Source organism: Watersipora subatra, chromosome 7 (assembly GCF_963576615.1).
Source record: "Watersipora subatra chromosome 7, tzWatSuba1.1, whole genome shotgun sequence".
Classification (NCBI taxonomy): Eukaryota; Metazoa; Bryozoa; class Gymnolaemata; order Cheilostomatida; family Watersiporidae; genus Watersipora; species Watersipora subatra.
Window position 1 is genome coordinate 1,197,276 of NC_088714.1, and position 13,422 is coordinate 1,210,697.

General features: G+C 37.8%; 1 protein-coding gene across 3 annotated transcripts in view; it reads left to right on the forward strand.

Annotated features, from left to right (window-relative positions):
* LOC137401178 (protein kintoun-like) overlaps positions 1 to 13,422 on the forward strand; it is a 31,880-nt gene that overhangs the window by 8,469 nt on the left and 9,989 nt on the right. For all 3 annotated transcript variants that reach the window (XM_068087561.1, XM_068087562.1, XM_068087563.1), the window contains exons 5-9: positions 1,934 to 2,104; positions 5,721 to 5,927; positions 7,685 to 7,828; positions 8,117 to 8,209; positions 9,729 to 9,845. In XM_068087561.1, coding sequence (XP_067943662.1) covers positions 1,934 to 2,104; positions 5,721 to 5,927; positions 7,685 to 7,828; positions 8,117 to 8,209; positions 9,729 to 9,845 — 732 coding nt within the window. The remainder of the gene's footprint in view (positions 1 to 1,933; positions 2,105 to 5,720; positions 5,928 to 7,684; positions 7,829 to 8,116; positions 8,210 to 9,728; positions 9,846 to 13,422) is intronic.

Genomic DNA, 13,422 nt, shown 5'->3' on the forward strand with positions numbered 1-13,422 from the left:
ACTAATTTAGCTACATTGAGATTGATGGATACATTGGGCGATATATGTCGCTATGTGCGTGAAAATACGCTCCCGCTCTCCGTTAAGGCACAATGCAATGCACTCTAGGTAGTAAGCTTACTCAAATTAGCCGTTGGCAATGCTCCAGGCTAATGGCAAGTGGTAGGCAACTACATTACCTCAGTGTTTATAAGCCGATTTTTAATACCCGTGCAACACCAAGAATTTCGCTAGTTTATATATAGATAAAAGGGTTAGTAAGTCTCCTGTTGGTAGCCTGTGGTCAGTCTGACTGAGTATACTCTTTTTTGTTAACCCTGAAATGTTAGCTGGGCAGCTTGAATTCTAGTCACAGGCTATCTAGTAGTTGAATTGCATAAGTGGCCTGGTTTGTATAAATATTTTTGTTATTGTCCCTGTTATACGGAGCCTAAAAAGTATGTACAGTCAAACATGGATAACTCGAACTTCACGGGACCGAGCGAAAGTGTTCGAATTATCAGAGCGTTCAAGTTATCAGAGCACTGTCACAAGTCCATGTATTTACTTATTTATTGTTAGATACATGTACATATACAAACTATAATATAAATCAAAAGCACAAATGGCTTGTTTCAAATTAAATGCTTCTAATGTAAAGTTTAAAACGTTTTCATGAAAAAGTATAGAGATTTTTCTATCACTTGAGATTGGTTTGTTGTTTGAGGTGATGTTATTGCCAGGACGTTTTTAGATTGACATTGGCAAAACTTGATCGTTGTTGAAATGCTCAAAAGAAAAGACATCAGTACATATACAAACTATAATATAAATCAAAAGCACAAATGGCTTGTTTCAAATTAAATGCCTCTAATGTAAAGTTTAAAACGTTTTTATCAAAACGTATAGAGATTTTTTTATCACTTGAGATTGGTTTGTTGTTTGAGGTGATGTTATTGCCAGGACGTTTTTTAGATTGACATTGGCAAAACTTGATCGTTGTTGAAATGCTCAAAAGAAAAGACATCTTTTTCTTTTGAGCGTTTTATCCACGATCAATTTTGCCGATTTTTCTTGAAGTTTATGCAAAGATTACCTCACTTTACCTTGCTTCCGAAGGGCGATCGCTAAGCAGATGTTTGGTATAAATCAAATTTTACTAAACCTTTAAAAAAGTCGTTGACAAAAAATATTTTGCCGATGGTGGTAATAACGACGCTTATGAATTACGAAAAGTTGAGGTTTACCTCTATGGCTTGGAATAAAGTGATTTTCTAAAGCGATAACAACCGTTTCGGTAGCTGTTGGGAAAAAACAGTTCGAGTTAATAGTGTTGAGTTCGAGTTATAGCAATTTATAGTTACGTGGGAACGGACCAAAGAAACCGTTCGAATTAACCATGTGTTCGAGCTATCCGTGGGCGAGTTATCCATGTTTCACTGTATTTGAAACTTTTACAGCTGAATTCAAATTATAGATACATGCAGATGTCTGTCTTGTAATCTGATATCCGTTTGTGACTCTAATGTGTGTAGATCAGGCATCTGCTATTTTTAAGCCACATAATTTTTCTACAGCCTTTATTATTGAAAAAATATCTTTCCATTTGTACAGCTAAATGTACTGCGCATTCAGTGAGATAGCCTGCTCTGGTATCAGTCAAGACCTCGTAATCAGGGCCATTTACGTATAATAAAACTCTGGTTTATCATGGAAGGTAGGAGAAGCCAGTCAGTGTTTGTAACACTACACAAGTACTCGGAGTTATCCCCCTTAACACATCCAAATAGCCAAAGCTGCAGCTTAATGCTATTTGAACAAGTTTGCTCATTGCTTTATATGCCATCTCGTAAGCTTTATATACAGATACAAAGACTGTACACACATGTAAGTATGATTTGCTGGTTCATATACATCTGGTTTAATGCATCACCATCTTGTATTCTTCTTGTAGGTTGAAGAACAGAATCGACGCCGACTAGCCCGCGAGGCAAAGCATAATGAAAAATCTAAAGATGTTACAAAAGAAGTGGAAGGGGGAGTCACGACCCCTGAATACACGATCACTAATCAATATGGCATTGACATGGCTGACTTCAGCCAATCACTCGCCGGAGTACCTATGGTATCAAACTTATCTTATCTGCAACTATTTGTCATCTCTCAAACAGTATAATCAGTTACAGTCACAGCACCTCCGATCCTTTATATATAATATGCGTGTAGATGCCTCATGTATAGATGCCATGAGGCGCATAAGGCATGAACTAACAGGATTGAGCTAACAGATTTTATTAATGAATAATTCTCATGAGTATTGGCTATTCTTGCCTCGCTGGCTATTTTTGCCTTACTCCAGCCAATGTTCAGGTGTTATTATCTCCTGTTCACATCGCTGTGTACCCTATTCAGCTGGCTTGTTCATCTTGACCTGTTATGGGTTTCCTGAAAATTCTTAAGATAGGCAAGGTTTCGAAAAAACAAACATTTGTTAGCTATGGGGCTACCAGCAGTTTTTGCTAACATAAAAAGCAAATGATTAAATAATGCGGTACATTGTCTACACCATTGAAAGTTATTTGCTCTAGTTGACTTTCTAGAATGGTACACAGAGAAAAGGGTTTGTCTAAAATAAGGCAGACTGCAGAGTGCTCTAAGCGGTAGCCCGAGTCTCTGTCAGTACCAGTTTAGTACCTACTACTTAACATATTGATTCTCTTGAGTACTTTTAACCAGGCTTAAAATGTGCATAACCAATGAACTCTTGCGGTTGTTTGATGCTTTTACATGCATAATGATTTATCACCGGGGACTATCCTGGTCTAGTCTGTTGACATGGCTGGAGTCTATAGCACCCAGATTTCTATTCGCTAGTCTGTTGCAGTCTGTTTATTTGTCAATAGCAACCCATACAAAACAATGTTTCAAAATTTAAACTCTACGCAGTAGTACAAAAACGTTGTTACACGCACCTGTTTTCAGGCCTTCACTGAATACATAGGTAGACTATCTAAGCAGTATATTGTCCAGTGTGAGTATCAAACAGTTGAGCTAGTTAGCCACTATTTCAGACTGCGCTCTATAATATACCTGTAGCTCCATCTACTATTGACTGACCTCTATCAAATTTGTCATAACTTATATACTATTTCAAAATAATAAACAGAAAGATTAGCTGTTTGCTTATCGAAAAATACAAAAGAAAGCTGCGTGTAAACTGCTTGATCATAGCTTTCTAAATATAAACGAAAAGCAAAGGGATTACACAAGTGCACCACCAGTCGATAGCGCGCTCTAGGGCCTTTAAACTCTCGCTGCTACATAGTCTTTAACATTACTATTATTTTTTCTATTCGGGCAAATTTTTAATTTGTTATAATTATTAGGGCCCTCTTTGAACTTTCCTACGCGTACCCTATAAGGGTCGGCAGGACAAAATATTGAAAAAATGTTTGTCATTGAATAGGGTACATAAGGAGTATTTTTTTAGTTATGTATATCCATATACTTGAAGTTATCTTCTTCCTGTCCCTTTCGGTGATACATGTCCAACTTGGTAATTACTCCGTTGATTACCCATGAATGAATCCAAAAATCATTTTTAGCCCAAGTACTCTGAACCCGTATGTTATAAAGCAAGCGTTTGGTTATTATAGCTTGAACACATTAACATATTTATAAAATTCTTGGGTCACGACTCTTGATGTATTTGGTTATTATAGCAAGCGTTTGGTTATTATAGCCTGAACACATTAACATATTTATAAAATTCTTGGGTCTCGACTCTGATGTATTTGCTGATGAGTTCCCTAATCTGCTGTCAAGGGACCCTATCCAGCTCGCTTATTGTTTATCAGGTAGGATGAACAGGTGCTTCAGATGTTTGTTTGTCAGGTTACTCGTGCTGAGTGTGTTTTCACTGACACAGCTCTATGTTAAAGTAGTAGTAGCAGCCAATAGCAGCAGTCGACCAGTGCATAAGTATCCCATAATGCACAAGTATCCCATAATGCACATAAGTATCCCATAATGTGAGTGACAGCTTGACTTGACTATCCTCATAACAGCTACATTAGTGGCCAGCATATGTGCATCAGCGTGCGCAGATAAACACATGCAATACAGAATGACAAGGTCCAGATGATCAGTTCTCTCTTGTTAGGCCATGCACCCTTATATCAAAGAAATTTTGTTGGATTGACAGGTTGCAAAGGAAGGATAAATAAACTATTCTACGCATTTTTGGATCATCTGTCACTATGTAATACCAAGCTTCACCATTAAACCTGCCAGGCCTCTATATTTTGCTATGGTTAGTTGTGGACTGACAGCCTAGGCAGTATTACCAGTATTTGAACAAGAAGATAGTAGTGGAAGCTCATGAAGTGTAACTCACTTTGAGGGCATATGCCCACAGCACTGGTCTGTTGCTATAAGGGTCCTTCCCTCAATTTAGTAGATCACCTTACATTAACAGTTATATTTGCGTATCAATAAGGCCAACTCACCATTTGTCATCTACAAAATATTATAGATTCACTCAAGTATTTCATTCCTTACTAAAACCATAGGTTTTCTGAGTAGAATTAGCGGAGTGGTAAAAAAGAAGTATAGACTGTGGTCACTGGTCTCGGTAAACTCTCAGTTGTTATATTCCCTTTCTTTATTAATCTAATAGAAATAATCACTGCAAAAAAGCTTTATGAGAACCTCGTTGCCAATGGTACTTGACCATTGAAAGATGGGATTCAGATGTGCCTGAGCATCTCATACACTACTAACAGTTATGAACTCGTTTGTTCTACCTCACCTATAAGCCTTATTCGAGTATGTTTGGTATTCTTACGGTAAACTACTGACTGGCGCCTTAGTGCCAGGGAAGCCTTAGTGCCAGGGAAGCTATGGGCCTGAGGCTGATGTACCTTTGAAGCATGAGCAAACCTTATCTAGTCTCTACGTGTGCTTCTCCGTCAACCTCTTGCCATTATTTTTGACGCCAAATCAAATATTTTTTTTAGCAATTCTGTTTTGTTAATGGGGTATTTTTAAAGCTATTTTGTAGCATCAAATCGCATGCAACAAAAATCAAATTGCCACTGGTACCAAATGCGCTTGACATAATTGTATTCAAGTTTATCTCCTGCGGGTTGATATGATTGTCGACAGTCTCATTGCAATCACACGTATGTGTCAATGATGACGATAAATTTCTCACCGATTCGTATTGTCATGTGACAACTTCATTTGCACATAATCTGGGTCAGTAATAACTAGTTCATAATCTGGGTCAGTAAGAACTACTTCATAATCTGGGTCAGTAAGAACTGCTTCATAATCTGGGTTAGTAAGAACTACTTCATAATCTGGGTCAGTAAGAACTACTTCATAATCTGGGTTAGTAAGAACTACTTCATAATCTGGGTCAGTAAGAACTACTTCATAATCTGGGTCAGTAAAAACTACTTCATAATCTGGGTCAGTAAGAACTACTTCATAATCTGGGTCAGTAAGAACTACTTCTATAAAAGGAATAATTATGCTGAGCTGTTCACCATAAAAGTTTATTAGATAATTTCACATGTAGACAAGTCACATAGTAGAAATCAGTTGTTCTAGTCAGTGAATCACATCCCAACCTATGGTACAACTCTCTCTAGAGACTTGCTACAACAACCACATCTCATCACCTAGTTCAAACGCTACACGAGATCACTAGATATATTGTACAATCTTCTTTACAGCCAACAAGCAATACTCCTTCAGCGATCGTCATCTCGATTCACCTTCCAAAACTGAAGAGTGCTTCAGAGTGCGAGCTAGATGTAACAGAACGGAACCTGTCTCTCCACTCAGAGCAGCCTACTGCGTACAATCTGTCAGTCAAGCTGCCCTACTCGGTCGATGATGAGAATGGATCTGCCAAGTTTCTCAAGGCCAAGAAGCAATTGGTAAGTGTTTGCTTTTCACGTGAAATACAGAACATGGTCTAATAGGTTACCTTCTATTGTAGGGTAAGTGTGATTAGTATGTATTGATCATGTATAATCTACCTTCTATTATAGGGTAGGTGTATTTAGTATGTATTGATCAGGTAGAATCTACCTTCTATTGTAGGGTAGGTGTAATTAGTATGTATTGATCATGTAGAATCTACCTTCTATTGTAGGGTAGGTGTGATTAGTATGTATTGATCATGTAGAATTTACCTTCTATTGTAGGGTAGGCGTAATTAGTATGTACTGATCATGTAGAATATACCTTCTATTGTAGGGTAGGTGTAATTAGTATGTATTGATCAGGTAGAATATACCTTCTATTGTAGGGTAGGCGTAATTGGTATGTATTGATCAGGTAGAATCTACCTTCTATTGTAGGGTAGGCGTAATTGGTATGTATTGATCAGGTAGAATCTACCTTCTAATGTAGGGTAGGTGTAATTAGCATGTATTGATCAGGTAGAATCTACCTTCTATTGTAGGGTAGGTGTAATTAATATGTATTGATCATGTAGAATTTACCTTTTATTGTAGGGTAGGTGTAATTAGTATGTACTGATTGTAATTGAGTTTCTATGGAGCTAAACAGTCGTCATGATCAGCTCTCCTCCTATAGCATTGCCTGTAATATTATAACATGTACTTTACTCTACTCACATTAGCAGCAAGATTTGATGCGATATCATGAGGGAATTTATATCAAACGATACTATGCGAGAATTCATATCATATGGTATAATGCAAGAATTCATATCACAAGATACTATGCAAGAATTCATATCACATGGTACAATGCAAGAATTCATATCATATGGTACAATGCAAGAATTCATATCATATGACACCATCCATGAATTTATATCATATCGTACCATGCAAGAATTCTTATCATATAAAACTATCCATGATTTCATATCATATGGCACCATGTAAGAATTCATATCATATTATACTATGCAAGAATTCATATCATATGGTACTGAACAAGAATTCATATCATATGATACAATGCAAGAATTCATATCATATGATACTGAACAAGAATACCATGGAATACCATGCATTACGATTTAAAAATACATGTCATGCAATCATTATCTGGTAATTTATGTTTTGCAATATCATACAGGAATCATGTTATTGCATACAAAATTTGCATCATGTAGTACCATGCAAGAATCCTTATGATGTGTTACTAATGCAGGAATCCATACCTTACTATTATATATTATGTGAGGTTTTTTAAATTATGGTTTTCAGTTGGTTTTATTGTTTTGTGGTCTATGCTGATTTGGCTATGACCATGCTAACTTTGGAATGAGCCATGCTGGCTGGGGGATGAGCCATATTGGCTGAGGGATGAGCCATATTGAAGTTAATACTACTCAATTGTTGCTTATTAATATCATATAAGGTATATATACATGTAACTATGTATATATCTGCTTCACTCTGCATGTACCTGTGTTTGGCATTAAGTGTGGGGCTTTACGGTGCTCATTTAAGTGTGGGGCTTTACGGTGCTATGTTTATGGTTATAATTAGTGGACTGCTTTTAAAACAGAGTTCCATATAAAGTAGCCCAGTCTAGATGTCTATGCTGCATGTTTTGCTATATAAATATTAGCACGATAGTTCATTGTTTTGTAAGAAAAAGTATGTTCTGAATCTAACATATCGATATCTTGACTGCCTATGTGCGTGTTTAGGTCGTTACGTTGCCTGTGCGTAAAGAGAAGGTGCGACAAGAGTTCAAGGAGATTTCAGATTTGACAGCACAGCAAGCGCAGGAGGAGAATACCAGACCCTTGATAGAGGATCTTGGACCAGCCATATCAGAGTCCACTAATCAAGTGATTATCATTCGCTTGCATTTTTGGAGTTATCTCCTGTTTATGGTCAAAGCAGGGTAACTCCATTTCAGTTTACCAAAAATCAATGTTAAAATAGTGAGCATTGCCTATTCATTCCTCTCCTGCTGCAAGCTGGGGTTCCCTGTTTTCTTGAGATATTTGTTGGGCCGGGCTGGATTTCACCATTAAGCATTTAGACTATCTATATATCTAAAATATAAACTTATATATTATGTTCTATCGAAAATAACGAATTCTCTCATATAATATTACTGTTTGAACTTGTAGTCATCAAACTGCAGCAGTGGTGGTCACTTAAATGGAACTGATGAGACAACTCTTAGTGATCAAGGAAAACCTCAGCTACCATTGGATAGCAACGTGAGTGACCTTCCTCTCCTTCATTCCTCCCTATATTTTGCTTACCCACCCTGTGTCATAAGCTCAATGGAACTCTCTCCCTCTATCGGTTTGATGCTAAAAGATCATTGACAAGTGTCAATATATTAGTGTAATTGGTCATATATTATTGTTGTGTACCTGTATCCTGCCGGCAACAACAGTCGCTAGCTTGCTATCTATGTGACCTTTATCACGCTGCTGTCGGCAGTATTTCAGTACATCATTGCTCGCTCTCTTTGGTTCTTCCTGTATATCGGCATTTGGTTTTCTTCAAGCTGTGGTAATAATCTTCAAGGTTTAGAATAGTTTAACGGACTTGCACAAAATTTAATAGATGGTATTTAAAAGTATCGGTATTTTCCTACCATTTGCCCGAATGCTCGGTGTTGCATGGGTAATACAAAAAGTTTTGCATAAAAAAATTTACTTTTAATTGGCGAAGTGTCTTTATCCAATAAATTTGAGTAACTTATCCTAGTCTAAATCTTTACTATAATAAGAGACATGATAGCAGAAGAGATACTAGTTTTAGAGAACGAAAATGCAATTCTCAACATACATATTTTACTCATTGAAGACCAGATTTTTAAAACTTCAATACAAAGACTATTCTACCGCTCAAAGATCTTATCTAGAATACATTTATAATAGGATCGTTAACATCACTAGAGTCATTCAGTGTCAATATAAGAGATATTACTAGAGTCATTCAGTGTCAATATAAGAGATATTACTAGAGTTTTTCAGTGTCAATATAAGAGATATTACTAGAGTTCTTCAGTGTCAATATAAGAGATATTACTAGAGTCCTTCTGTGTCAATATAAGAGACATTACTAGAGTCCTTCAGTGTCAATATAAGAGACATTACTAGAGTCATTCAGTGTCAATATAAGAGGCATTACTAGAGTCCTTCAGCGTCAATATAAAAGCCCAGCTACCACTCATCTTTCATATAGAAGCATTTATGCCAACCAGCTCACACCTGTGTGTTCTGGCTATTGTAGTATCGTGGGCCAACCAGCCCTCACACCTGTCTGTTCGGGTTTTTTGTAGTATCATGTGCCAACCAGCCCTCACACCTGTCTGTTCGGGTTTTTTGTAGTATCATGTGCCAACCAGCCCTCACACCTGTCTGTTCTGTTTCTTGTAGTATTTTGGCTCGAGTTGCACACATCTGTTGCCAAGTTTAAGTTATTGGAAGGTTTCTTGCAGATGTACTCTTATATTGTCTAAATAGCACAGACTATGCATACTTTTATCCTATCTTGTTCCCGATAGACTAGCTATAAATAGAATCATAAAATAGTCTTTTGGGGCTAGTTAAGTTATTCACTGGTAATCTCTGCCTGTTAATCAGTTCACAGTAAGTTCACGGCAAGTAGGTGAATCAATTGTAACAAAGTGTTTTATGTCCGCTTTTACCGAGCACTCGCTCCAAGATTTACTCTTTCATGTAATCCGAGATGCTGTAGAACAAGGTTCCTGTACTTCTGTAGATCCTGTACAAAGTTCCTGCATTCTCCTATGATCAGGATACTGAGTCAGTCAGTCTGGTGCTCGATGTACCATCTATCAACAGTGATGACTTTCATCTCGCATACCACGAACGAGAGGTAAGGTCTCGAAGGGCTGCTCATTCACTCTCATCTTTGCCGCTAGTTTTAGGAGTTGCCCTCCTTTCTGGAATCTCCTCTGGTGCCTCGAAGAGTGAAACCAAATATGGTTTAAAGCATCAGATCGTTAATAATTCAAACTATCATTTTATTTATCTCAGTTTAATTTCTTGAAGATTGACTTTATTTATGACTTCCTAGCGTCATCAGTTGCCATTATTTAAGCACTCACAAGTGACCCAGATGACCTAATGTAATGAAATACCTATATTTCCTTCTCTATATTTCCTTATCTCTTCTCTGTGGAGGACACTTAGACCGATGGAAATAATGGTGGCTGGACTTTAGCTCATAAGTTTCCGTTGACAGGCACGGTCTTAAATGCTGACAAAATATGTCATGTGTTAAAACCACACCTGTCTTGCCTTATATTATTGTCCTAAATGAGAATATAAGATTTAAATTTATACCCTAGAACGGCTATTATATTTCCCTTTTCTGGTGGACATTGTCGAAACATAATAAAATGTTCAGAAAGAGAGAGCAACACATGAAAGTTTGATCATTCGCTAGCGGTCTAATACTGACAACAGCACTGTAGTAGTCTTTCTTTCTCTACGAACTGTACGACTACTGCTCGGACTCCTAGTGTGACATACCTGCCATAGTACTGTACGACTACTGCTCAGACTCCTCGTACGACATACCTGCCATAGTACTGCAACATCTTTGTTTCCCACCATAGGCTTTTAATCTTTGCCGCTTGCTGAAATACTGTCTACTGTAAAATATCTCAAAGAATTACAAATTTTCGTTGCTGAGATATACAATTACTTCTATGAAGATTGCAGTCAGATTATTTGGGCTATTAGTAGGAGACAATTATCTGTTTATGTTCTTTATTGCTAAATGTGGAAACCCCAAACCTTGAGCATGACTAGTCTTCCAACGTTATGTCATATAAAGATGAAAAATAATGGTTTTGACGATCTCTTGCTTGGCACCTCATGAAGCTATAAAACTGTGAATAGGCTGATGGACTAGGCTGATGGACTAGTGAGATATCAGTTTGAACTACCAGTTCATAGAGGCTGTAAAGGGGTGACTGATTAACAAATGTTTTATATTTTGCGAGTTCAATTGTGAAGAGCCACTAGCCCTAAGTGGAAGGCTTAAAAGACAACAAGTTTGTCTGGCTTTGTTTGGATCAGTCAGGTGCAGACAACCCTCGAGTTTAGTTGAATAATTATGTAGTTTTCACTTTATTCCTTTGCTATCTTTTAAAAATCACACAACATTAGAACGGAAAATAGCAGGAGCCTTGGTATCTTTAGCGAAGGCAACCCTTTACAATGAGTTGATTAATTTAGTAAATCCAAGTTTTTTTATTCAACTATTACCCCTCTGAGAGTCTTCTTTGGTTTAGGTTTGTGAGACCAGCAATAGTAGGTTACTACAGCATTTCTCACCAGCAATAATAGGTAACCACAGCAACTCTCACCAGCAATAATAGGTAACCACAGCAACTCTCACCAGCAATAGTAGGTAACCACATTAACTCTCACCAGCAATAGTAGGTAACCACATTAACTCTCACCAGCAATAGTAGGTAACCACATCAACTCTCACCAGCAATAGCAGGTAACCACAGCAACTCTCACCAGCAATAATAGGTAACCACAGCAACTCTCACCAGCAATAGTAGGTAACCACAGCAACTCTCACCAGCAATAGTAGGTAACCACAGCAACTCTCACCAGCAATAATAGGTAACCACAGCAACTCTCACCAGCAATAGTAGGTAACCACAGCAACTCTCACCAGCAATAGTAGGTAACCACAGCAACTCTCACCAGCAATAATAGGTAACCATATCAACTCTCACCAGCAATAGCAGGTAACCACAGCAACTCTCACCAGCAATAATAGGTAACCACAGCAACTCTCACCAGCAATAGTAGGTAACCACAGCAACTCTCACCAGCAATAGTAGGTAACCACAGCAACTCTCACCAGCAATAGTAGGTAACCACAGCAACTCTCACCAGCAATAATAGGTAACCATATCAACTCTCACCAGCAATAGTAGGTAACCACATCAAGTCTCACCAGCAATAGCAGGTAGTAATAGCAGGTAGTAATAGTAGGTATAAACACTTTTGGACTGTATATTAGTGAGGAAGAGCTGTAAACTCTCTTTAGTCTTTGCATAAGGAAATAGAGTTTGTGGAGAGCTACCAAAATTCTTCACAACTGTTTTTTTTCCTGGGATCTCCGGGAAATTCCAAGACTAGGCTAGGTGTTTTATGTTCTCAAGTCACCTGTTACCTAGTGTCCTGTGTAGACAATAAATCATAAAGCGCAGTGACTGTTACTAGCCCTCCCTTTCTTTGTTAAAGATTTTTATCATCATTGATTTCCCAATTAGGCTAGAATGCTAGGTATTGTTTCATGTTTTATCGTTCCACGGGACTATTTGGGATTGAGCCATATGAACCCACACCACGGAGTGTGCCAAGCTGGCTCCGACTGGAACTATATTGCTATGCGCCGCTAAGCATAGCGTGTGCCAATAATTCTTTCTGGAGAGCTTTTGTAGCTCTCGCCATTTGGCGCAGCCTCCAGAGCTGGTGTACCGTTAGTAGGCTGTTAGAAAAGACAGAGTAGTGCACGCTATTGCTCTTTAATTTTAAGGTAGTTTTTTACGTAATCATGATCAGAAGACAAGATTTTCAGTAGCAAAACGTCTACTAAAAACGGCGATGCTCATGTTGCGATCATACAAAAAGCTAACGGTTATTGACCTGCAATGCTTAGCTCGTATGATAACTCTAGTGATATGTCATTCACACAACTCGCTTTAAATTTAATAGTGGCCCACAGCATAAAAGATGCTTCCTACTTAGTAGCACAGCCAGGGATCTGCTAGTTGTCATACCAGGCTCTTTCCTTTTATTGAACTTGTTCATTTGAAGGCAATTTTGGACTAGGTGAATTTGTGGCTTGCTACTATCTAAATCATTGGCTACTAAAATTGTTAGCCCGCACACTACATGGAGAGTCATCCCCACATACTACATCGAGAGTCATCCCCACATACTACATCGAGAGTCATCCCCACATACTACATCAAGAGCCGCCTTGTAACGCAATGTCAACCCGGTATCACCAGTAATCTGGTAATACTGGGTTGACATGATATGTCGAAGGTGATTGGTCGATTGCGGAATACAGTTCACCTTCGAGATACGATGTTAATCCGTTCCAAGGCTGGCATCGTATAGCGAAAAAATCGTATGTCGGGGTATAGAAACCGTTGTAATTATACAATGAAAAAAAAGAAGGTAAAAATCGTCCAAAATTTTATAAAAATGCTGTACATATTGGAAATTAGTAACAAAATAGAATGTTAACCTTAGTAACTATAGTTACCTACAGTAGCTGCTAGTGTTAAGTGCACCTAGTGATTATAATCTGCAATACTGTAAAATTGTAATCTGTGTACCAAATGCAGATCGTACGGTAACAAGTTCTTACCTTCAAAAGGTACGCATAACATAAACATTGAATTCATTTC